General features: G+C 37.0%; 1 protein-coding gene across 1 annotated transcript; it reads right to left on the bottom strand.

The window, feature by feature from the left end:
- Positions 1 to 6,473: 6,473 nt before the first annotated feature.
- On the bottom strand, positions 6,474 to 25,914 carry HNF4G (hepatocyte nuclear factor 4 gamma; the record flags this gene model as incomplete). The annotated part of the gene is made up of 10 exons (XM_082479423.1): positions 6,474 to 6,592; positions 6,984 to 7,106; positions 7,594 to 7,830; positions 8,019 to 8,171; positions 9,722 to 9,809; positions 12,019 to 12,174; positions 17,295 to 17,401; positions 21,038 to 21,132; positions 22,712 to 22,880; positions 25,797 to 25,914. The coding sequence occupies 10 exons, from the start codon at positions 25,912 to 25,914 to the stop codon at positions 6,474 to 6,476; spliced, it is 1,365 nt and encodes a 454-aa protein (XP_082335549.1).
- Positions 25,915 to 27,928: the final 2,014 nt, after the last annotated feature.

Raw genomic sequence — 27,928 nt, 5'->3', positions numbered from 1 at the left:
AAATAGGGGCCATTCTAATGGGTGACACAAGCACTCTGCAGATTGAGTGGCTGATGTGAAGGTGACACATGAGAACATCACTAGCTCCAATGCTTTTTTTTTTTTTTTCTCCAAAGTTGCATCAAATCGAAATGTTGCCTCTGTACACAACTAAAAACTTGACCGAGTTTTTATCTCATGTCAGTTGTGAGAAGTATGAAATAAAGCATGACTTAGCATAATGGATCGGCTGCTGCCATGATCACTTTGCAAGGCCGCGCTTACTGCTGGCATCGTAGCGTCAGCTGGGTCCCGCTCGCTGTCTTGCAGTGTTCCCACAGTGGGGGAACGTGCCGAGCTGCTCCAGGCAAAGTCGTCAGGACATGTGCATATGTAGCGCAGGTGATGCAACTGGCAGGTTCAGCTGTGCCACATGCAACACGACGTGATGATAAAAGGGGACCGGTGACAGTAAGCACTGCCATGGGCTACATGAAGAGTCCCGTTTCACTCCCATGGCATTGCTGCCCATTAATAAGGAATGTGTTTAAATAACACTTAGAGGAAGGGTTTTGGAGCAGTGATGCAAAATGTGCCTCCCTGCACACAGCCCTGGGAAGAGCCAACAAGCTGTCTGTGGGAGCCTGAGGGCATGCTAAGCTGCTGGGATACTTTTCATGAACTGCTCAAGAAAAATTGCAAATTAATCAGATGTTCCAACTTAATCTAATGTTTACGTTGTACAGGTGATATACTGGACCACAACCCAAACTATATCGAGCAAAGCTGTCTAATCTTATGCCTCCACTGTAGAGGTTCTCATAATCTCTTCATGGAATTGATGGTGTGGTCAGATTTTTGCGAGTCTTCTTTCCTTCCTCCTTCCCCTAAATTCCCTTGAAACACCGTGGTAGACCTTATTCTATTCTCTATCTTTTTTTTTTTCTAACCAATCACTATCTCCTTTAACTCCTTGAGGTAATTTCACCCCCAGAGACACATCTCCCTGTGCAATCTTTGTTGCTACATTTCCTTGAAGACATTCAGGATTCTAAAATTGAAACAGCAACCTACTAACAAACTGGCAGAAGAGGTTATGTGGGAGGCCAAACCCCACAAAGCCACTGAGCTTAATCAGACACATGAGGTTCTCAACTGTTCAACTCTTGCGGCAATAAGACACAAAGAGACCAGTCAGTGCTATTCAGATCCGAGTCAAAGAAATTTTAGAAGTGTGGATTTCTAGGCTTTCTTCTCTAATCTCAAAGCACAGTGTCTAAGCTTTAGATGAAACTACTCTTTCATCAAAGAGGCTAAAGGAAAATCTTCAACACTTGCTGCTGTTCACCCAGTGGAGCACGCCTTATCATGTCAGACATCAGTGGCATTCACCCTTGCAAGAGAAAAAAAGTGGTGTCAGGCCCAAAATCATTGGGTAATTAAGACCTCTGTGCTGGTGGAAGGCCATACCACCATGATGTGACCTGGAGCAACTGTAACATCAGGCACTGCTGGTGAGGAGGTGACAACCCTTCCAGCCCCACCAGTAAATCTTGTGTTGATGTGGCATCTTTGACTGACACTTGACTCAGATGAACTACCAGATAACGTCAGTAGTAATCATAACTCCAGGACAACATTAAGGTATAGAGATCATTGCCACAAGAATATTTTCAGGAATAAAATTCTTGCTCTCCCATCTTGATGAGATTTTTCTCATCCTGTTTAGAAGCTATGTAGATATGCTGGTATTCAAAGAAAATTGTTTTCCTCTTTCCATCCTGTGACAGAAAACAGAAGTTCTCTTTCACTGTGTAAGTCTTTATATTTCATTTCTGTCTTTAAGTTTCCTACCCTTTAATAGAAATATTCATAATTTTGATTAGAAATCAGGCATGTATTTTAATTTTTATGTAAGACATGTTTGAAAATATATTACCTGCAGTTCAGCACCTTTACTCCTCTCTGTAATCAAATTTAGATTTAGACTTCATAGAGGGCTGTCTATTTAGAAGTAGACTTTCCTGTTAATGAATATATTTGGATTTGCCACAAGACAATAAGGAACCAGAAGGAAGCAGTGATTAATGCCAGCCTTGATGATAACTATGTTCTCTTTCTTTTTGTATTACAAAAATGACAGAAGGGAGGGAAATGCAATAGCGTTGTTAACACAATGACTTTAAATTTTGAGGTAAACAATTTTTTTTTTTTTTTTTTTTTTTTTCCCCAGGGAGAATAAAGGGAAAGAAGAAAGCTAATGGCTCTACATCAGGGACAATATGAAAAATGTAGACATTTGCAAACCAATAGGGAAGATTTATGAAATGCTTACTGTAAAATGTGGAGCTAAATATATGCTTACTATATGCTTTAGCATAAGTAACACAAATATTGGGGGTGCACAACCAGAAACAGTCTGTTGGAAAGACATAAAAAAATTTAGTTGGTCACAGACTGACAGACATCCTTGAGGTGAAAACAGAACTGTCAAGTATACAAATATTAACCAAGAGCTATAATGGATTTTCTTATATTCTGAGATGTTAAATTTACTGTCACAGAATGTTCCGTGAACTCAGTAAATATCTTCACTCACATTCAGAATTCCTTAGTTGGGAGGAATTTTGTACAGTGACTAGGACTGGAAGTTAATACATCCATCTGTCTGTAAAATATACAGTCTTGATTCACCTATTGGAGCTGTTTGTAAAGTTGATTTATTGAAATCCTTAAGGAAGATTCCGTTAGCACATGGCATTGAAGATGTAGGTGGGTTTACATGTTTTCTCCATCATAGGCGGAAAAAAAGATCTCTTCCCTTTCCTAAAATCATAAACTTCCTTCACCCAAGTCAGCATTTACAAGTAAAGGGCAGAGAAATCCTTCATCTAATCAGCCACAGACACAAGATCCTCAGAGGGACCTGAAGATATCCAGCATTCAGAAATGGAGTCTCTTCATCCTCTCACAGCAGCTTTGCGCTCCAGAGTAGAGCACACGTGAGCAAATACAAACAGCCCAATTCATTGTGTTATTACCACCACCCAATCCAAACAAAACCCCACCTCTCTTCAAAATCTACTCAAAGGAGGCATACAACTGAACATACTGGTTATCTAAAAAACTGAGAGTCTTTCTAAAGTTTTAAAAACCTTTATCTACAAAATACATAACTGCTTAGTTGCAATTAAATTAGCCTAAATAACAATGCATTAGAACAATGAAAGGGAATGATTTGTTAAGTTATCCCTGTCCAGAAAATAAAAGAAGGCTGTTGAACATATGCTTCATTTTAAACACAGATGGAATTATGCATGTGCTTCAGTTCTTTTCTGAGTCGGAACTAAAAATTGAAAACCATAGCTATGTAATATTTTGCCATGTTACAGCAGAATCAACTAAAATGTTGCCATCATATTCCTGCATATGATTTCAATATCCTGCTTGAGCAGGGGGGTTGGATATAAGATGACCTCCAGAGGTCCCTTCCAATCTCAGCCATTCTGTGATGCTGTGAATACTGCACAGATGAAAGCATGTTTCAGTTTTATACTTATTCATAACATAAGCAATATAAAGCATTGTCATTGTTTATGTAAATAGTAAAAAAAAAACCCAAAAGGCAAATGTGTCATTTGGATCATTCATTTTTCTTTATTGAGCTTTGATGAAAAACAGTCCATTTGAAATATTTCCAGCAACTATTTCAATTCCAAATGCTCAACACAAAAACTTGATATCAGAGTTCAAACATATAAAGTTACATCTCATTATAATTTAATATTTAACAAAGCTAATCATTTCTGATTTTTCATAATTAAGCTTACAAAAATAATGTTACATTTATAAAATAAATCAGCTTTTCCCAATAAATTACAGTGGTGTTCTTATTCAAAAATGTAATATATCGTACAAAATAGATAACTTTTTTGTCAGATAAAATACTAAAGTATATTTTTCATCCAGCACATTTTGGCAGTGTGTCAAAACATTTTATTGTACACTTGATATCTAAAGTACAGTGTGAAAACTAAACCCATTAAGCTATTATGCACATCACTTATATAAGGCAAGGGTGGCCAACTCGGGGACTACTTTTTATTTCCAGTTAAATATTTTTTGTCAGACCAATACTGCCATGTTTACGCAACTGACTTAATTAATATGAACCAGTAAAGTCATGGAGATCCAACTTGAGCCCAACACCCTTTCTATGTCAAGTACACAAAAGTAACCCACATCAGTCAACTTTTGGGCTGCTCAGTATCTCTTACACATGCTTTACCTTTGCATTTCCCCACAAAACATTGGTGGCCAACTTGTAAAAATAACATCGTCCAGATTCCCCTAAAGTTAATGGCAAAATTGCAGTACTTTATTCTGGCATAAAAACTCATACTGAAAGGACCTTGTAAAAAGAGCAATGCATTGATAAAAAATAAACAGTAACCAGCAAAAAGAGAAACACTCTAAAAAGCAAAAGGTAAACATTAAGAACTACTGTATGCAGACTTTACAAAAGCAACTACTTTAAAATAACATAAAGAAACACAGTATTTACTTGGTGGTAAGTGTATTCTCATTAAAGCCTTTGAATGTTCCTCAGCTCAGCATTTACTGAGTTGCATTTCCTGCGGCAATAATGTATCCGAAGAATCGTATCAGTTTGCTTGAGCAACTTTTAAACGCCAGAGGTTTAACTACACCGTCTTTGGAGGCTGTGGTTAATGCAGGTGTCTGGTTCAGGATGATCATCATCTCACCTCAAAGAATTTCTGACTCCACTAGGTTTTCTCTTTGCAACAGTTCAGCAAACTACAATATTTTATTCTCTTCTCTTTTTTTTTTTTTTTTTTTTTTTTCCTCTGTTTCTCTCTGACATAACTTCTGGGAAGAAAGCCTACTTTAAAGTACTGAAGGAAAATAATTGCTGTCTGGAATAAATAAAATGTGCAAAGTGGTGATTTTCTTATGACATCAGTATTGTATGAACAACAGATCACTTTATATATCATAATAGATTATTTTCACAAATTGTAACTGAGAGAGTATATGCCCAAGTGAGTATGTGTCACAGGGTCCCCTTTGTGCAAATCCACAGAGGGTCCAAATCCAGATGGGTTATTATAGACTCCAGACACAAAACTTAGTCAATGTTGGATGCCGCCAGACTGGAAGGGGAGAAAGAGAAGGAGAAGGGGGCTCGTCACAGTAAATCAATTCATCCCAAGCTTCTGAAAACTCTTAAAAATCCAGAGATGAGTATTCGGTGTGCTGGCTGTCTTCTGGCTTGAAATACCGCGGCTCAAACCAGGAACATCTGCAGCTGAACTCAGGCACGTTTGCTGCTTCAGTTCGTAAGCCATACCTCTCCAGACACAGAGCTGCTACATAACTACAGCTCCTCTGTAGGCGAAGTTTAGAGTGATTGCCGAGACATGCATTCACCAGCCAGTTAGGTAAATAAACACAATGGCTACATTTACACCAGTAAATCAAACAGTACAAAGTCTATACTCCAGCCCTGAGGTCAAGTGGCATGGTCTGGCCGTATTCCCAGTTATACTCTCTGTACCCCTGAAGAACGTTGGCCATACCCAAAGCACTGGGTGAAAAGTGTCCCTAGACTGGCCTAATTCCCAAAGTGTGCCCAGAAATTGTTCGGCAGAATGCTAGTTAGTCCTGACCAAAAAGCATACCTGTCCTTCTTCTAACTATTTAGCAATAGAAACGCTAGCATCCATGTCTCGGCACTGTCCAATTGACTGATCGGACGCACTACTGTGCGTACAGATTTTAAAAAGTCCTCAAACACATTTGCCCATGGCAGGCCCTCTGATTCATACACATAGGTAAGTAGGGAGGATTCAACTCTTTTGTTGAAATTTTACTTGAAAGAGATGGTCCTTTCAAATCAAGATTTTTCAAAATCAGTTGGGTATTTCTGTCCATTAAGTATTTCCTCCTTTTTATTTAACGCATGTGCTTTGTTTCGTAGCCTACTCTTTTACTACTAATGGAATTTTGGCTTTTGTCTGATTAACCCGCCTTTTCACGTCTACAGTTCACAGCTAAACAAGCACTAAACAGTTCCGTCACAATGAAAAAATTATATACACATCTAAAACAATAATATTAAGACAACAACTAAAACAGGAAATAAAAAAAATGAATTTGTGCAGTTAAAAGATCTAAAAATAATATCAGCCTCTATACATACTTGTCAGACTGCAGTGTCCACAGTTACAGTTGTACACGGCAGTCAGAACAGTGAGTATTGCTTCCCAAATCATAAGGTGTTTTAAGAAACACCCACAGTAGTGGCTGCTGAGGAAATAATTTCCTTTATCATCCTGAGATTTTAAATGTGCAAGTGTCCTACCAATTATCTAGTGCATAAAAAGGAAGAAGGGAAGGAAGGAAGGAAGGAAGGAAGGAAGGAAGGAAGGAAGGAAGGAAGGAAGGAAGGAAGGAGGGAGACAGAAACATTATCACAATGGTTTTTGTTTCAAAATAGATTGCTGTGCAATGACTGAAGCCTGATTTGTAGACATTTTGTATTCTTGCCCAGAGCCTTGAGGAGGGGAAGGTAATGGAGTTTCTGGAGTTGCTGAAAAAAAAATATAGAAAGAGTGACGTATTTTTGTATTCTGGTCTACTCTGCATTCATATATACATACTACTGCACTGAAAGGAAGTTCTGTTACATTTGGCATGCTACGGAAATAGGATATTTTAATTTTCAGAATTTTTAGTTTATTAAAAATTCTGCATGTGAAAACAATGATATATCAGAATGGTGCTGAATTTTTAAAATTAAATTAAGGTCAAAGTCTCTTACTTAACACTGTTTACGTACATGCATTTTTAATGCACAATTATTTTAATTTAAGAATGCTGATGAAATAACTGCATGAGCACTGACAGGCCACCAGTCTAATTAACATTTTTAAATGTAACAGTGAAATGTTATGACAGAAGGCTAACTTGCAAATACTTACAAATCTGTTCTGTGTGTACAGGAGCAGACATTGAACTTATGAGGATAGTTTGGCCAGTTAATGGATCTTGGGCTAAGTGAGGATGTACTGGATGATGCAGATGACTGGCATCATTAGAAGTACCTGTAGAAATAACATGAGCGTATATCAATTCAAAAGAGCATGTTGTTGCCAGAGACATACTTCAATAATTACATTTCCGCAGAGCAAATATTTTGATTGGCAATTTGAATAATTGCCTCTGGGTATTCATTAAACAATTTAACCAGACTTCAGCCATATTAAGCACAGTGTTTATTTTTAGTGTTTTGACTGCATTAACAGTGGATTTCATGAAATATTTGTAAGGATTCTTCCATCTGCCTAGGGAATTCTATGTCTAGATACCCAGCAGTGACTCAGAAGTACACAGCACAAACTAAGGCTGTAGGACTGAGTTAACAAGATGAGCAGCCAAGACAAGAAGTCTTTAGCTAACAATCATATGACTCAAAGCTCAGCCAGCAAGGCGATGGTCAAAGTGCTTGCTTACATCATGATTCCCTCAGCGTCCCAGTATGCTAAATTCAACATATTACAACATGGTAAATTTAACAAGCTATTATCTTACCTCCAAGTAACATTTCCTGAAGCAAACTGTCAATTTTAACAATTCCAAACAGTTTAACCAATTGTATTTGCTCAATCATTTGCCAAGTGATGCTCTGGAGTGTAGGCAGTAGAAGCAGAAGTTCTCCAAATCTTCCTCGGGAGTCATACTGACGGTCATTAATATAATCCTCTAAACTGATTTGGACTTGGAACCGCATGTTCTTAATCTTCATTGGATTACTCAGGCCTTTTGCATCTTGAAAAATTATGAAAACTTAAAGTCAAGGCAGATTACGATTTGGGAAGAACATCTTACTTTTTTTTAATTTTATTTTATTCTTTTCCATCCTGCTAGATATTATGAGCAGATGCTACAACAACAAAAAAATACTTTCAATATAATCACACGTAAAATAATTTTGAGAGATATTTTCGAAAAGGTACCTGGATCAAAAAACACAATCGCTTTCAAGCAAGCATACTCATTGTCGTCTATTTGGATTTCCTGGAAGGGTCGAACTAATTCATCTAGAATCCGATTTGCCACTCGGCTGATCTCTACTTCAGTACTGTTGCGATGGATTATGTGATTGTTGCCTTAGAGAGAAAGAATACCATGTGGATTGATACACAGACTTTGATGCAATGTACTATCTGAAGCCCATTTTCAAAAGGACTTTTCATTTTACTTAATCTAATCAATATTTTTTTTAAGTAATAACTCTCCCTTGTACCATACAAACTGTTCTTTGCAAACAGAGTATTTGTGCAAAATACTACTGTCACCCAGTAAATAATCTGTGTATGTAAATATGCCAACACGTACAGTTACTGATCAGTCCACAGGACTGAGGTCCATATTTGACTGGCAGAGTGCTGCACCAAACAATGCTAACAAGTTCCTCATCACGTCACTATACACGCACACACACGTCATCGTATTACTGTGCCTTCTCTGTTGTGTGGACAAAGGGAAGACAGGTTTCCACCACGCAACAACATCCCCTTCCCTAACAGCCATGCTCTCTTCATAGAATCATAGAATCATAGAATTAGTGAGGTTGGAAGGGACCTTTAAGATCATCAAGTCCAACCATTAACCTACCCTGATACAAACACCACCACTTCTAAACCATGTCCCTAAGCACCTCTTCTACCCTTTTCTTAAACACCTCCAGGGATGGTGAATCCACCACCTCTCTGGGCAGCTTATTCCAATGTTTAATAACCCTTTCAGTGAAAAAATGCTTCCTAATATTCAATCTAAACCTGCCCTGACATAACTTGAACCCGTTTCCTCTTGTCCTATCACTTGTCACCAGGGCGAAGAGGTCAGCTCTCATCTCTCTAAAACCTCCTTTCAGGTAGTTGTAGAGGGTGATAAGGTCTCCCCTCAGCCTCCTCTTCTCCAGGCTAAATAACCCCAGATCCCTCAGTCGTTCCTCATAAGGTTTGTCCTCCAGACCCTTCACCAGCTTTGTAGCCCTTCTCTGGACACGCTCCAACACCTCAATGTCCTTCTTGTAGTGAGGGGCCCAAAACTGAACACAGTACTCGAGGTGTACACTTCATATAACCCAGTGAAGGAGCCACTTCAAGTGACCAAGAATATGTTTATGTAGGCATGAGTCCTCCCTGTGGCATGGATGTACCCATCTCCCACATGGCTATCCAGTGTTCTAGCCTGTAGGGTCTTCCCTGACTGTGTCTGAAGGGCTCTTGAGAAAGCTCCAGATAAATGTTTTTCATAAAGACTGAAATTAGTACATGTGCCACATGTTGGCTGCTCCTCTCTTAAGCAAAGTTTTTTTTATGTTTTTTTTTTGTTGTTGTTGTTGTTGTTTTGTTGGGTGTTTATGGGACAAAGGTGCAGAAAGGATGCTAATGTAAGGAGACAACCTGCCAGCAACTTCCTTAAGTTGTGGTTTCTGGTATGCAATAAATCTTTAGTGGTATAAACTCACAGGAAACTGTCCACCTGCTTTTGCTGGAACGGGGCACGTGACAATATGTCATTAATAGCTATTTAGCATTCACAGAATGCATTGCTGTGATTGTGCCAGAACAGTTGTCCCACTTAAGTGATTACATGGTTGCTAATGTACTATAACATCATCATTATTAATTAAAACAAAACCAATATTTACCTAAAAGTAAAATGTCCTTATACGCCATGGACCGTTTTGCTGCTCCAAGCAACAAGTGTTCCCCAGCGTGTGCTCTTAGCAGGGCAACCTCAAGAAAAAAACAATAGACTCATTAGAAGATAAAGCAGTGAGTTCCAATAAGGGCAAAATAAATGAGGATGCATATTACCGTGAGTGTATTCAGCTATAGGTACATGTTTAAGACTGTTAAGATTCTCATGTAAAATGTAAAGCAAATGTAAAAACCTTAACCCTGTATTAGCACTATAATTAAATTGTCACCCTCTGTCACTTCTAGCATTTGGTCTAGATTTTAAACATACCGCTCTGCAAAATGCTTTTCAATAAATACAATACTTGCGTTTATTTCCTAGTGCCTATTCTCTTAACAAAGTTTTCTCTGGAATTTTAAGTTGACACTAAAGACTCTGGTGGGCTGGAATGAACTGTTACGGTAAATTCAGCACTATCAGTGTTTCATTTTTCTCACCTTGAACCAAAAATTTATGTGGCACTTAAAAGAACTTTTTCCTCAACAAAGCCAAATATGCTAAAATATGCACTATTCTCAACAAAGAAGAAACCCGATTCATACAAGGAAGGCACATCAAAAATGTGGTCATTAGTTTACTATTTGTCACCTATTTACTTTCCTTTGTTTTTAATGTCTGCTTGAAACTTCAGCGCTGTCCTCTATTTCCTCAAGGAACTCCTCTCTTGACAAGTAATTCTTTTCTTATGAATCCAAGCCAATACTTTATGAGTGATGTAAAGGTACACAGCACCGAGGAATACTTGTGTTATGACTTTCCAGGTTCTCGGTAGAGTTAACTTCTCTGGTGTGGCTTGCTCTATGGTTTGTAAATCAGGCCGATTCCCAGATCAGGAATCTTTTGTTCAATACCAGATGGTTTATTTTACAACTAAATGCACAACGCCCCTTAGAAAGAGACTATCACAAATGCAAAAGTGGCATTTGTTTTAACTCCCAATACCTTTGTCGCTATTCTATGATACTTAAGGTTCCCAGCATGCACTTTTCACTGACGGGGTGTTTTAAGCCTATCTTTCTAAGCTGGGCTTTTTGTTTTGTTTTTGTTGTTTTTTTTTTTCAATACAGATAAGAACTTTTTAATGAGGTCTGATCCCTTCTCTTTTCCTTCATGCCATCTTAACAATAAAAACAGCAGTATTTTTTTTTTGCTTTTGTTGCCCTTGTGTAACCAATGCATTTAAAATTCTCCTTCTTTCACATGAACAGATTTTTAACTTATTCCAGTATGTTGAGCTTGTGCACGCATATCATATTCTGTGGGTCTGCAAAGACATCATTAAGCTCCTACTTTGGGGGTCTCCTCGGCCTGAAACACCTCCATATTCCTGAGGAAGAGTATAAGAGGGAATGAGCCTCAAACCCAAGGATGTTCTAACCTTCCTTGCAGGATTTTGTTAAAAACTGAGAGACCAAAGAGGCAAAAAGGAGGAATTACACAATTCCACTTCACAGAGTCATTTTCAAGCTGAATTGGATTTTGGTGGACTGAAATCAAGAGATGCCGACCCATAAATTAACCTCCTGCCCAGAAGGCCGGTGAGAGAACTTCTTACCACGATATGGAGATACTGGTTCTGAGTGTGCCAGCACAACTTTGAAACCCAGTGATAAATTAGGATATATTACAGATGTGATGATAGATAAAACCTCTGTCATAAAAATCCTTAAGAACTTTCAAAGTTTGATGCTTTTTTGCCCCACACTCATTATACACAATATAATTTTAGTACTTTGTATTATATGAAAGATTGTTTGCTATGGATTGATATTAGTAAATTTGGAATTTGTTCGAGATTCTAATGGCTTTTATTTTTTGCAAATACAGATCACCTGCTTCAAATTAAACAACACGCTGTCTTAAACCATATTATAATGAAAGGTGAACATGAAATAAATACTTTTCAAGGTCAGAAAAAAAGCATGGCTTTTTTAGAAGATTTTTTTTCATTTCTGCATGCAGCTTGGTATCTCTGCTTACAAAAGAATACAGAAAGCACAAAACACTGAAAGACATACTAGTTTGCTGCTTCTTTTTGTTAATGTGCTAGAGTCATCAGTTTCCTCTGTGTTTTTTTTTTTTTTGTGGTGGTGCTATTTAAAAACTTTAAAAAATTTTAAGATGGTGGGTCTAGCACCTAGCTCTATTTGATCAAACAAAAAATGAGTGTTTAATCATAACATTTAAATATCACAGAAATAACAGGTCAATAATTAAAGTTCTCTCTTTGGTCGCCTGTTATACCTGGTCATCCAGTGGTAATTCACAGAAGCCCGGAATATATTTAGCCCATTCCACCAGGACCAAAAGTTGTTGCTTCATAGATTCACAGACATCACTAATACCAGCAATTTTCTTAACATTTATGTCAGTGCTAGCACCAGGACTGGAGATTGAGATCTGGCCAAAGTGAGAGAAAACATTAACAATGTCAAATTCCATGTAATTACATTTTCACTGGTTAACAGCATATTTAAGAAAAAATGGCAGCAGTAATCATGCATACTCTTGAGAAATTCCTTGACCATACGGACCATTAGTCTGCACGTAAACTATAAAATTTAATTTTTCATTATTACCAGTCTGCATTACAGTATGTTAAAAATTACACTATTCATATCATGATACAATATGTTATTATTCCAAAATACTATTTTAAAGTATACCAGAGCCCTTATTATTTGCAGGGGGAGGTGCTTCTTTATTCCTTTAAAATGGTTGACATTTACTTCATTTCAGAAAAAAAAAAAGCTTATAGGGGCATGCAGTAATATTAAGGGCAAAGAAAGAGAGACATAAAGGGGTAGCATGTTCTTCTAGTGAAAAGATAAGTGTCATTAACTTTAGAAGGTAAAACAGGGGGGGGTTTAGTGCCTGGAGGAGAATGGTTTGTAATGATGAAGCATCAGTATAGGTGGGGGCCCGAGACATTTCAGAGCAAATGTAAAGGATATGAGTGTGCATTAGACCACCTGCAGTGAACAGTGTTCTGTGAAATAAGAAGAGAGCAATATCTTTCTGGGCCTGAAGCTGGGGCACTTTCACATAACCACTGAGCCAAATCCTGAAATTCTTAATGACTTTTCAAGGAAAAGAACAAAACCAGGCTTGCTCTTAAGCCAGGCAGGAAGGACAACTTAAAACCAAGCCTGAGAAAAGAAAGTCATTTCATAGCTGCTATCATACCAGGAAAAAAAAAAGAAAAAGAAGAAGATAGAAGAAAGAAGAAAAAGGAAGAAGAGAAAAAGAAGAAAAAGAAGGAGAAGAAAGAAGAAAAAGAAAAGAAAAAAGAAAAAGAAAAAAGAAAAGAAAAAAGAATAAGAAAAAAGAAAAGAAAAAGTAAAAGAAAAAAGTAAAAGAAAAAAGAAAAAAAAGAAAAAGAAAAAGAAAAAGAAAAAGAAAAAGAAAAAGAAAAAGAAAAAGAAAAAGAAAAAGAAAAAGAAAAAGAAAAAGAAAAAGAAAAAGAAAAAGAAAAAGAAAAAGAAAAAGAAAAAGAAAAAGAAAAAAGAAAAAAGAAAAGAAAAAGTAAAAGAAAAAAGTAAAAGAAAAAAGAAAAAGAAAAAGAAAAAGAAAAAGAAAAAGAAAAAGAAAAAGAAAAAGAAAAAGAAAAAGAAAAAGAAAAAGAAAAAGAAAAAGAAAAAGAAAAAGAAAAAGAAAAAGAAAAAGAAAAAGAAAAAGAAAAAGAAAAAGAAAAAGAAAAAGAAAACCCCACCACTATACAAGGCCTATGAAACTGACTTTCACCTTATGTTTTATTACAGAAAGCATACTTAGGAAATTCTGTAGTTTGATCCCTTCCTTACCCCCCCCCCCCAAAAAAAAAAAACCAAAATAAAAATCGCTTGATCTTCCAATACTGTGTACCTACAAATTTCAGGATGGTGGATGCCATTTATGTTGACTCCTACCAGATCCCCTTCATTCCCAGATCCGTGTTAAATCCCCCACCAAAAAATGTGGTGAAATCCCATTATCCTTGGGTAGTCAAAAGGAGTTGCACTTCTGAGCTAAAGCTCAGTGCTTCCTACATAATTCAGTAGTCTAAAACACTGAAAACGGCTTAGATATTCATGGCAGTTAACCAGTTGAACATTAGTTCTCAGGGAAATGCAGCAGCCAGGCAGGTGAAAAAATCCTCAGACACATAATTTGAAGGCTATCATGTAGGAAAAAAGTTAAAGGTACTGTCTCTTTGTAGACAGAGCATTTGTGAAATGCCCGCTATAATCATGAGTCCATTTCTGGCACGAAGTTGAAAATACTGAATATCATTCAGGTGAGAGCTACCAGAATGATTCAGACTAGAAAACCTTCAGTACAGAAAGAGTAAAGAAATTCAACATATTTCATTTTTTCCATAAGAGTAAGAGTAGCCTTGATCATGATTCAAAAGTATCTACACAAAGAAGAGAGTTCTGATACCACCACACACCAACTGGAAGCTAATTCAAGAAGGTAAAGAACAGGCAGATTATTTAACTATTAAATTTACTGACTCATGAACTTAATACATTGTCCTTCCTTTAATATCTTTTAATCAAAGCCATGCATATATAAATTACACTTTATAGGACAAACTATAGACTGTGTGCTGAAATTACTTGCTGAGCTTCTGCTGGGGATTCATGGGATGACGCCCATGGAGTTCATTATGAACGGCTAGGATTGCATCATTTCACAAGGATATGAAGCTGTGAACTTTCCTCTTTCTATTTCTCTATGGCTTTAACCTGCCTCTCATTTCTGGGGTGCAACACGAGAGCCACTGATTCATAGAATCATAGAGTAGCCCAGGTTGGAAGGGACCTCGAAAGATCATCTCATCCAAACTTTCACGGGAAAGGGAGCCTAGATGAGATTATCTAGCACCCTGTTCAATCCCATCTTGAAGACCTCCAGTTAGGGGTACTCCACCACATCGCTGGGAGGGTTGTTCCAGTGATTGATTCCTCTCACTGTAAAAAATTTCTTTCTTATACTTAGATGAAACCTCTCCTACTGCAACTTGTACCCATTAATGACTTGAACATGACAATATACTACTAGATCCCTAGAACCATCAGAGACATGTGCATACTCCTATGAGTCCCGCATGTCCCTTCCATATTTAAATAATCCTGGAAGCCTCTCCTGGGTCTGTGGGAGAAAAAATGTACTTGGACAATTTCCTCATGTCATGGATCTTCAGGGACAAAATAATTATTCTTGTCTATTTTAATATGAAACATTTAAAAGTGGTGGATACCACCTTGTTCCTCACTTCGCAGCTGAAGGACTTGGCCAACGATTTGTGACACTAGCACCTCCTCCAAGTCTCTCCTCAGGACTGAACTCATCTTATGGACCCATTCAATTGAGGGAAAAACAAGGGCCTTTAAGACTTTACTTTGCCATCATGTTAATGTGACATCTTGGTCTTTGAGGCCAAGGGTGTATCTTCATATATGCTTGGCATAGTGGCAGCAATTATCTCCTACTACAACATACCAATCACTAAATGCTGTATCTTCTCATTTTTGGGGGACTTGTGCCACAGCTTTCACAGGTGGTGCTTCAACCAATTCTTTTGTTACAGGGGGCGTTCTTGGGCCTTTCTTCTTTTTACAGTTTGGAACAATTTCTTCACCAGAAACTTCAGAATCACCCTTGGACCTTTTCCACTTTTTCTCTACATTTTTCTTTTTTTAAACTTTCTTGGGTGAAAAGACCTGGCTTCCCTCAGCTGTTGATTCATTAGCACACCTTTCCACCCTGGTGTCATCATCTTTCTTCTTTGCATCTTTTTCTGTACTCTAGACTTCTTGCTGTCATCATACATTCTATCAGAAGCATCTTTCTTCAGAGGGATGATGTCCAAGATTTATGAAGCATCTGGTTGCTCTCTTTGCTTATCTGCTGAAGAAATCCTGTCTTTAAACTCTGGTTCTTTATAACACTGGGAACTTTCCTTTCTGTCTGATTTTCGCTCTTCTTTCCAGTGACTCTGCTGCTCTTCTGTAACATGATGCTGGTTCAGTGACCAGGATTCCTATGGCTGCGCAATCTAGCTCAGAAGTCTGTACTTTTAATTTTTATCATCTCTACTGTTGTAAACATCACTATTGGGAGAGTACTCACTGTGACATTTGGGTGACCGACGAGTACTTGGACTGCTTTCATTTCACTGATGGTTCTTGGATTTTCTTTCCTCATGGACATCTCTTGAACTTCTTTCTTCTTGGAAACCTTCTCTCTTCGGTCTTTCCTTTTTTTTTTTCGTCATCCCAGTCTCTCTGGCTGTCTCTTTGTTTATCCCTGTCTCAACCTCTCTTCCTTTCTTGTTCCCGCTCTTGATCTCTTTTGTGCTGGTTGGTCTCAATGATCTTAAAGGCCCTTTCCAAATTAAAGGATTCTATGATGCCAAATAAGAAGTAGAATAAATTTGTGTCTATACACAAGTTGATGTTTCAGGCCAGGAATTTACTGTCTGAAATAAACCTTGTGGCAGGAAGGCTGAGGATGTGATTCTGTTTAAGACAGCTCTTATTCCTGAATTGCATATACCAGTTGGAAATGATTAAGGGAGTAACACACCAAAAAAAAAAAAAAAAAAAAAAAGCACAATAAGCAAGTTCAACAAATTACTAAGAAGGTAAAAATAGGTTTATTTTTCATACTGTATAGGTATGAAAGGTAGGAAGGTCCGTTATGTTCATCTACTCTGCCCAGACATGCAATATGTACCAAAGAATATCACCCAGTAATTCCTGCATCAATTCTTTACAGACAGTTCCACCCTAAGAGAGATGCTGATAAAGGATGAGATTAGAAAACATTTGGGGATGTATAAATCAGTCAGCATGAAATCATAAAGGTGGCAGTTAAATTCTAAGTAAGTTAGTAAGAGGTGCAAGAATGCAGAATCAATGACCGTGATTTATCTGAGGTGCAGAAAAGGACTGGAGACTGTTCCATTCAGCAATTGATTGAATAGGAAAAAAAAAAAAAGAAAAAAAAAAGAAAATGAAGTTCAGATGAGACAAAGAAAATTTAAAAGCAAGATGTGAATAGACTGTAGTTGGAACACTTCTGTTTGCCTTATTTATAATGTCTAAGGATATTAAAAAATGGGATTTTCAAAAGAATGTAAGGAAATGAGTGTCCACACCCCTTTGAATGTAATGGCTTTGGACAATTTTTTCTCTAATGTTTCATGGGAAAGCCAGCCTCAAGGATAGATAGATGCCACCAGCTGTCTGAGACAGCAACTGATTCAAAAGCAGTAAGAATCATAAAGCTTTATTAAGAAAGGCGCCTAGGACGTATTGTCCTGCAGAAAGTAGAATTTTTTTTATTGTCTTTGCTTTAAGAAGGTATTCTATTACTCATTCTTTCATTGGGAAGAGGAAGCTGGGTACATTTTGGAAGTAGAAAAAAGTAATCTCAATAATTATATTTAATAAAATAAGAAACTGGAAAGTATTTAACTTTAGAAAAACAGTCTTAAAGTCATCAAATAATTTTGTGGTAGACCTCAGTACCTGACGGGAGAGTGTCTCGGCCTGTGACAATGTGCTAATAGAGGGAATGTTGCAGCCATCAAAAGTGTTTCTTCTTGTACTTATCCTGTCCCGTTCATTTTGTACAGCTGGAAAAGAATAATCATCTCATTTATTGACTTGTAGACATTGCCACACAGTATCATTGCAGAAGTTTACTAGATAACTACAAGAATCAAAATGTATGACATTCAAAAAAGACCTAGTGCTTCTAACTCTGAGTAATGAGGGAGGATGACATTACATGTTTACGGTCTTCATCTGTATACTGTTTGCCTGTAAAAACCACGTATAACTAATTATAGACAGATACCGAATTACCAGCACTTTTGTCACTGGTTTTATGACAGTAAAACCTCTTTCTTCCTTTGAATTTGGACACGTGCTCTCATTTTCTTACTTTAACCAATTTATTAAGTGAGGCTTTACGATAATGGTAGAAATGGACACCTGCAGGCTGCTGAAAAGGTCAAGAGGTACAGCACCACCACTGTCAAAGTTTCTCAGTCAGAGGAAGTGCAAAAGCCCTACTCCTGCTGTCCTGTGCGAAACCCTGAAACAGGAATGAATCATTAACTTAATCCACCTGTAAGATAATTTTGAAACTTAAATCTCACACTCCTCCTCAGTGACATTGCATTCCTAGCCAGGTTACAGAACATTAACTAAGTAAAAAAAAATTCAAAAAGCACCGAAAAGGTTTCAGGCCAGTAAATTTTGTTTCACGGGGTCCAAAAAAGGCAGTTGAAAGGGCTTTTGATAAGGAATCCTTAATCAGTACACGCAAGGCTTATGAAGGAACACGGCTTACTTTTGAATTGAAGGAAGAAGAAAAAATAAAACTCAATCAGATTTTTCTAAAACCTAGATCATGTCCAAGGTTAGACCAAGGAGAAAAGAAAAAAAAAAAAATTGTGCTGATCAAAATCTTTTTATTGCACAAGGAATCTCATCATCTTTTAAGAGCAGCAGCTTTATTTCCAAAGATATGTTTGCTATTTTGTGGGAAACAATCTGCATTACAGAATTTAGGAGTAGTACCAAAGGCTTCAATAATAAAAATAAAATATTCTATACACTGAATAGTTTCCAGGGTTTATCTGAACAATGCACACAGTTTATTCCAGAGATGTACTAACTTTTTGCCAAGGACACTCACTGATGGGCCTTTTATTAAGGTCACAGTAAGAAATGCTGTGAGGTGATAAACACAAAGTGCTAAATGTTCATGTAGACAGGAAACAAAAAATATAACCTTTTTAAAAAGAATGGAAAAAAAAACTTTCACTGAATCTCAGCAGCCTACGTGCCACACAGAAAATTAAAATACGGTCAGCGCTGATTAGTATTAGGAAAATAGTAAGCTATTCTGACAATCACTAGTGAAAATCACTGGTGGAGCACTTTGAGAATCATAGAAAAATGCTTCAATTTTCCCCTGCGTATGCATAATTTTGGATTATTAGAATGGATTGACGGTCAGTAAAACCTTTTCATCAGTTGAGACTAAAATTGCCTTAAAGAGAGACTCCATGAGGAAGGGAGAATATTTTCTCAAAGAGGGCTTGTATAGCTTTTACCAGCTGAAGCCTTTCTCACCTTCACCCTGAAGAAAAGAAAGGGATTTGCTAGAAACAAGCTGAGAAACTATCGTATAGACGATGCTACGCTTATGCTATGAGACATCCCTGGACGGTGTAGAGAGGTATATAACAACACACAAGCAGTGAAATTTACAGTTTAGCATTTTGAATTATTTCAGCACTGGAAAGCCTTGAAGAAACGTGGCTTGGACGCAATGAAAAATGCAAGTTTTATAGGTAGTGGGACCAGAGGAGGCAGAGCGGTGTAAGTCAGGTTAAAAGTTTTGTGCAGGATGTATGTTCAGTCCATAAACATGAGTTAGCAGCGTGCCTCACGGCGATGTCGGCTAGCCATGCACCAGCATGCATCAGCATCTTGAGGGAAGAGATTATTTCTGTTTTGGGCTCCCAAATACACGAAAGACACTGGAAAATTGGGCAGTGTCCAGCAGAGGGCTATGGAGGTGTACCCCACACGATGGACAAGGTGAAGCAGAGGGAGGTGTCTTTGTGTATGTGGAAAAGAGAGGACCAAGCTCCTGGTGAGGGACTAATTTCTGTAGTTTACGGAAAATAGAACCAGATTCTTCTCAAACGCACAGTGAAAGGACAAGAGGCAATGGACACCACCCTGAATGCAGTAAGACATAATCCAATTCAATACAAGGAAAAGCTCTTCCCAATGAGGCTGGTCAAGCACTGGAAGAAGTTGCTGAGAGAGGCTGTGGAATGTCCCCTCTCAGGGACTGTATAAACCTGGCTGGATGGCGTCCCAAGCAACCTGACTGACCTAGAAATTAGCCTCGCTTTAAATCGTGGCCTGGACAAGATGACTTCCAGATGTCCCTTCTCAGCTAGACTATTATTTAATTCTAGGTTTTGAAAGTCTGTGAAGCTCTGCTTTCTTGCAAAACTTGTAGGACTGCTGTGGACACACAGGTCTTCCCTTTTCTTCACGAAAGCTTGTTAATATATATACGTTACTGATTATAATGACTCAAATTCCAAAAGGTTAATCTGTGTTCAAGGAGAACGTCAGAATTAGCAAATCTATTTCACGCATACACAGTGCAATGCCTTTTAGAGTATCCCCATCCAGCTGCAAGGAGAAAATCCATTTTACCTCACACTAAAACTCAATCACTAGCAGAGCAGTACTACAGGATAGATACATAAGAACATAAACAGCTTCCTTTATCTTAGGAAAGCTATGTATAGACTAAAAATGTTACAGCCTAGTTACAGTACAGGAGAACTGCACACTCACATTGCAGACTGGCCTTCAGGCAGGTACACAATGCTCCAAACAAAACAGGTAGCAATGTTTGTGATGAACCATTTGTGACTGTATATTTAAACCAGATCAGGACATCTTTTGCCTCTACATATTAATTGCCAGTAAAGCAATAGCCCCAACAACCTGAAACAAAAATCCTCTGATATTCCCACTGCCTTTCTTTCCCTATTGTTCTGCTCTTGTGGTCATCTGGTCCTTCCACGTTGACAGAAGGATCACTGTGACACCCGCATTTCTTCATGTCTGCCAGTGAGAGGCATAAGTAACAATATTTCCATACTAAGCCCTAATGAGATCAGAAATCTTTTCAATTAATGTGGATGCTCCGCTGACAGCTACCACTACTGTTCTCACCACTGCTTTTTCACTCAACTTCACATTCCTTCCTCTGGCTTAAATGCTTCAAACATTTAAATTTAAGGGAAGAACCAGTAAATTGGCACTGTCTTTACTTAGGTAGGGTAGAAACAAAATCCCAAATAGAGATTTTATCACTCAAATTTGCTAAAAATTAAAATTAAAAACCTACACTTAACTTTTCAAGGATATGCCTCAACAAATAGAAATCAATTGATTTTGGTGCCGGGATTCATGGACTAAACAACTGCAAATTTACTTTAAACCCACAGATTTGCTAATGCTCAAAGCATTAGAACTGCTTACCCACCTGAAAATTAGACGACGCACATTTCACCTCAATATAAAAGCATTTCTCCATCATGAAGACACTATAGCAGAATTTCCACTGAATTATTGTGCTGGATTTTTTTAGAATTTTTATTACATTTTAAAACTAATTCAGTGTATTTCTTTTTATATATCAAATAATAAATTAACTCCATTACCTTCTTTTTTCATTCCTGCTCGAAAACACTTTTTTAAGCGACAATATCTGCATTGATTCCTTTTGTCCTTGTCAACAATACATTGCCGGTTGAATCTATCAGAGACAAGAAAAGGTAAACATATAAAGCATTAATAAAGCATCACCCTGATTACAAAGAAGAAAACCAACAGATCTGGCCTGTCAGAATAATTTCTATAACCACAGACTTTCTTCTTCTGTTTTTTTTTTTTTTTAATTATTTTTCATGAATAAGTTTTGAGAGCTGTTTCATACCTGCTCAGTTTGCAGGAATCTATGTGTGTATAAACACATGTATGCACTGGAATGGGCAAGTGTGGAAAATTTTGGAGTTATATGCATCATTTACACCTCAGGTTACTTTGAGATATGTCAGTAACTGGCTGTATCGAATGATGGGGGGGGGGGAAGAAAAGCCACAAATAGAAAAATGAAAGGACAACCAAGGAAAATGCCAAGTGTCACTGGCATGGAGGAGCCCTCAGCTGCAAAATCAGTGCCCTTGGCTGGCAAAGTTTACTCCCTCTGGGAGATAACAATGAACAAGTTACACATTGTATCATTACAGATGACAATCTAAACAGGAAATGGGAGGAAAATTTCCTAACAATGCAATAAAATAAAGACAAAGACATGAGGAAACACACAGAGCACGACACTGCAAGAAGGCGTGCCCAGGCTCTCATGCATACCTACACGTGTACCTAAGGCGAATGTATATAAGGCATCTCCTCCTCTCCCTGTTTGCTTCTGCCTTTTTGCTGCGCATGTGTTTGTTAGATAAACAGACCTATGTTTTGCAGAGGTCTCCTTAGGATCACTTGTATCAGCTTTTGTCACACCACTTTAAGGTATGTCTATGCTATATCACTGTGTTAAGTCTATAAGGGAAAGATTGCCTTATAAGAGTATTAAGCTACCAAAGAAGAATGTAGAAAACAACGCTTCCAGTAACCAGAATCTCTTACAAAACTTTTTTCTTTTAGTGATTTATCTAAACTCACAGAGGTTTACAAATCTTCTGTGCGTGGCTTGAAACTGACATTTTATGGACTCGTGCATACACAGGGTGATTCGCCCAACCTGGTGCACAGACCTGCAGTATGATAATTTGGGCAGCCAGACATCCAGAAATTAGCAGATTGCCATTCAGATTGGCAGGGTGTCACCCAAAGTGGAAAGATGTGCAGATGTGCTTGTATAGTCTTTTAAACAAAACTCAAAAATCTTAGACTTTCTATTCAAAAACATAAGAAAAAAATTTTGAAAGGAATTCTTTGAAAACAGTAAAGAACTACACTTTTCACATTGCCAGTGAAAATTTGAGAATTTTTTCTTTTTTTTTTCAGGAGATGACCTTTGTAATTATAAATAAAAGAGTGAAAAAGCTATTGAGTGATATAAAGATATCAACAATATCAACAGACATCTGTAATGTAGAATGTGTAGTATCAAGCGGTCTTGAATAAAGGACATTTTGTCCAAATCATGAGAATATACCATGAATCACATGCTCATCAAAAGTGCTATTTGGAATTCCTTAAGAAAAAGCTGAAAATACCCCTACATAGTTCTGAAAAGTCTGAAAAGGTCCGATAGTAATTTTTGCTTAAATTCATTAAAGTAGTGCCTCTAGATGAACTTTTTTAAATACCTGCATGTATAGACATGGTTTTTCCGTATGCTGCGTCTAAAGAATCCCTTGCATCCATCACAGCTGGAAGCACCATAGTGTTTTCCGGTCGCTCGGTCTCCACATATTGCACAGAGACTACTGACCCCGTTGTCAGTGGCATTCATGTTGACAGCTTCTCCTGAACTGTCTGAGAAGAGGTAAGAACAACATACGTAGTTACCAACAAGACTTTCAACAACCACCTCATGAACAATTTGTACTTAAATAGAGGCTTTTTCTGGCCTTTTCTCTTTAATTACTACTTGCTATTTGCATAGCATTGCATCTGGTTCTTATGCCAATGAACGCTTTCAAAGTTGTAGAGAGGTTAGCAGAATTTATGAAGTTTGAAACACCAAATAATTTTATCCTAAACTCTTTCTGACTAAAAGGTGTTAAAAACTAAAGCGTAACTCTGCATTTATAATTATGTATACATTCTTACTACCATGAAGAGGAACCTTGGCACAAAGCAGTGTTGCCTAGTAAGCTGGCAAAGTATCAGTTCTCATAGGAGCTGGCAATAACTGGAAGCTATCATGCAAATATACAACTGTAGATGTGTCAATAAAAAAAAAAAAAAAGACAATTATTGCATAGTACTTAATGAAAAAAAGCATGCTAAGAGAACTGTCTAAGTGTTATTTCCTTGAAGAAATTTTCCGAAGGAACATTGGTGCACTTTACTTGCACAAGAGAATATTAGCTACGTGATTAACAATTAGTCACTGAATATTGTAAACAATACCGAAGAAATTCACCTGAAATCAAAACGGACGTATTTATTCTTCTTTGAGTCACAATGTTCAACAGATGTGTTCAAAGAAATAATTGCAAAATAGCTTTTTCTGTTATGCTTCTGATTTTATGAAAGGAAAGCTGTTTGCAGTATGCCCTAAACGTTTGTAATTGTTCAGTCAGGGAGACGAAAGAGTGCCACATTACTTAGCTATTCAAACATGCATTCAAAAGTCAATTACCTGAGTTTATGAAGAGTGGACAGGTCGAAAAGTAAAACTGTTAATATCGATATATATTATTTATATTGTACTAGATCCAACTGAAACGTATAACACAAATTCATTGTAAAATTTTCATTGTGTCCTGAAGAACTTACCATTTAAACAGTGTTCTTTAGACAAAGAGAGAAGAAGCAATATTTTTTTCTGTTTTACAGAGACATAATTGATAGGAATTATATTAAAAATTGATCAAATAAAAATGAAATCTTAAAGGTAAGAATTCAGTACTGGAAAGATTTTTTTTTTAAAAAAAGGTTTGTCGTGATTGGAAAATTATTTTTAAAAATGGGTTACAGAATTACTTTGGCTAGAAAAATATAAAACTTTTCATTTGAAGTTTTGTAACTTTGCATCATAATTATACAGGAGAATATATACATAAGATGTTAAAATTTAATTATGAAATATTTCATAGCAACATAAGTTGTGTATATATATAAAGACACTTATTTCCCTTGGTATTCCTTGTCTGGGAAATCGACCTGATTTAGCAAAATTCCTTGATTTCAACAGAACTGCATAATCTGCCTGGATGTGGCTTGTTTCTATATTAATTAGAAACTTCTCTGAATGTTTCTAATTAATTTAGACAGCTAGAAAAGACACAAAGGAAGGTTCTGAAGAGGCAGCTTTCAGTTCCACCCTAGCACTGTAGCTACAAGACAATGCTTTTATAAATTCTTAAGAAAATACTCAGGCTAAACCCAAAGCAATTTCTAAACAGAAAAGGGGTACACCTAATAACTAATGATTATCAAACTAATCACTCACAGTGAATAATTCAACTAGCTCTATCACGAACACATAATGCAACACAGCATAACCTCCTGAAACTGCGTTCCCATTTTATGTAATATTAACAGATCGGGAAGGGTGCTATTCAGCAAAAAAACAAATGACCAATGAAATCGTTCATAGTAGAACAAAAAGCAGAGAAATCATCTCAAACTTGCATAATCATTGTTGACAGCTTCCAAATCACTTAGGGCGTAAAGGTTTGTTTTTTCTTCCTAAATCAACAACCAAATCTACCTTTCTGTTTACTAAGCTTGCTGTAAAGTAACATCAGAAATTCAGATAAAACTTCAAGCCCAACAATAAAAACTAACTTAGGCTGTATATGGCAGGAATATGCGGAAATGCAGGTGCTAAGTATTTTTCCTGGAAATCAGTAAATTTGTTCTGTCTTTTAAAAAAGTATACTACAATAGATCTATGAATTATACTTTATGATACAATAAAACAATTTTAAAGTATATTAGAAGATTTGGAAAGCCATTTTAGAGTAGTTTAATTTGCCTGATACTTGTCTTCACTTTAACAGACTGACATTTCCTTTTTATGTTGGTCAGTACTCAACGATGGCAGAGTGAAATGGTGTGCTTCCTGTTTCAAGCGTAACTTATCGATCCAATTTCTCAAACATTCATTGCATTAAAAGTTCCGGCGAAAGTTTTACATTAGACAAATGCAAATAGTTTTTCTCATCTAAACATTAGTGTTCAGAAAGCCAACGTAATTTTTTAAAGAAATCACTCTAATTCATGTATACACTTACCTAAAAAGGCTAGATTAACATGTAAATAAATAAAATATTAGTCAAACAATTAGAGACTAGGCATCAAGAAACAGTAGCTTTTTTTTTTTTTTCCCACAAGCCTCTGGATCATTTTTTTCTGTCCTTCTGTATGTTATATACAAAATACAGTTTCATGTCCAAACTGTCAATACTAGTTATTCAGTTGTCTTACAGTAAATAAAACAACTGCTGAACACACCATTTTCTTCCTTTGATTAACTGACTGGTGACAGTAATTCAGTTACTTTATTACATACAACTTCTCTTTTATTTTCCTTAATGTTAAAGAATTATAATGTTATTAACTTAGAGTTAGTGATGAAGTGCAAAAGAGCAGATTTGTAGTTTGAAAACAACCCCCAAATGCTCCATTAATAAAACATTTAGCTAACACCTTATAGCATTACTAAACTTCACTTTTTCTGTTAACTGGCTTGATTTTGCATCACGAAGCAGAACTCACCATTGCCGTTATACAGAATCTGCATAGTTTCAAACTCCAGTGCCGTATATGTCGGATCTAAAACTTCACTGTAGTTTGCCATTTCCATGTCTAGTACTGGTTCCAAGAGCCTCATCATCGAATGCAAAACCAGTGAAAAAGCTGCTCAAATGCACAACCTTCCCATTCTGTTTCACAGCGATTGATAATCCAAAGTTAACTATAACTATGTGTCACTTACGTGCTGCAATGGGAGGAGCTGGAAAACTGCTTCTGCGTGCTATATTCTACCTGGTGGCTGTTTTTTTTTTTTTTTTTTTTTTTTTTATGATACAGTGCAACCCTTCTGATAATCTTGGAATGCTTTATGGAATGACCTTATCAGGAGTTGTACTGGTTCCGGTTCTTGAGTGAACCTAAGGACATGCAGAAAGCTTCCTATCTCCTATGCCCTGCTACACATTTTGTTTTCAATGTGCCGTATAAGTGGTCCTAAACAAAGCGCTCTGATTGTTCTGTGTGGAGAGTCTGTAGGTTCATATGCCATTTTGCTCTCCCTCTTCAGAACAATAAAGAAGTGTGATACGAGTATGGACTATCCTCATACCCAAAACATCAATCATCCTATTTTTTTACAACTGTTAGTGTGTTTAACAGCGGCTGTGTAGGCACGCTTAACCAAGGCCTCAAGCAACACGGACTCTGCAGCAATGTCAGTTTCTAGGTCCTCACCTAGAGGTCCTCTCCAGCTCTAACCCTTCTTCGTACAAGATGTGATGGCAGCATGTTGTTTTCAAGCACCGTTCAGATCATTCACCTGTTCTGAAAAAAAGAATCGCTGCGTAGGTCCACCGCTCACCAGTTGGTACACATGGCATGTACAAACCCAGTTAAAAACCCTCCTGCAAAGCTGCTCGAATTTGTGCAAGATAGCTGAATTTCACTTGCTAAGCAGGTGTGTTTAATTGTTGGATAGCAGAATTTCCAATGTTACTACTTCTCAATAAATTCTTTACAGAAAACTACCCTTTACACTGCTGAACAGCAGATTAATTAATTAAAGCTCACAGATATAGGCAAACTGCCCAGTTTATGTTTAATTAACAGGAGCCAGTAACTATACACATAGCATTGAAATGCTTATTTGAATGGAAAGAGTGCCCACCGCTGCTGCTCAGTAAAAGCAGCTGTAAAATGGCACCATAAAACAACTAATTAAAAAAGAAAAAAAAAGCAAAGTAATTGATGACAGACAAGTTACCAATGAAGAAGGAAAATTTACAGCAAAATATCTAGAAAAAAAAGTCTTTCGAAATTCTTCCTTCTAATTTCCAAGTCCCCAGGGGGACTTGAGAGGCACAAACCCTGCCTCCTTGTGGACACATAGATGCAGTCTCAGGCCAGTTCGCCTCCTGACTCCAGTGGAGTCCAGTGACATAATCATGGTAACAGGATTCTTGTATAAGTCACAGAGAGCTAAAAACCAAAGAGCATTTACGATCACGTTACCATTTGCACAAACTCTCCACAGATTTCGCAGGGTCTCCACAGGGGCTGTCCTTTTCAACCTACTGCTATTCCTTTTCCTTTAAACCACTCATCCATTATTATATTCAATAAGATATCAAAAAACTGCAAAAGTTTCTACTTTAAAACCTGCAAACCTATAACGTTCTGCCTTCATATGAATAGCATATTTATTAACAACCAATGTAACTACAAATACTTCCTATACATTACAGAAGACAAATAAAATATGGGAATTTTATAAGATATTTAAGTTTATGACTGAAATGTTAGAATATTTCATGCCTACAATCATGGAAGAAATTCTACTCGGAAAGTATCATTTCACAGTACTGGAAGCGTACAAAGTTTCACTGTCTTTAACCATAGCTAGTATTTTTTGTTTTTCTTAAAGAAGCATATTAAATTAAGATTGATGAAAAGCTATTTGTTGACAGCCCATATTTGTTTAGTAAATCACAGTAGTTTCATGGAATAATTTTATACTACCCAATCACTCAGTCTGAAGTTTCTTCAGTAGCAGAATTTGCTGCATTTGCTACAACAATTTGTTGTATTTGTATTTACTACAAAACTATTTACTAGCTACATGACAAATGATTCACTGCATTAAATATGCTACTTAA

The sequence above is a fragment of the Vanellus vanellus genome, assembly GCF_965231255.1.
Source record: "Vanellus vanellus genome assembly, chromosome: 2".
Taxonomy (NCBI): Eukaryota; Metazoa; Chordata; class Aves; order Charadriiformes; family Charadriidae; genus Vanellus; species Vanellus vanellus.
The sequence above is the reverse complement of the archived record's forward strand: the minus strand, read 5'-3'. Positions and strand labels throughout refer to the sequence as shown.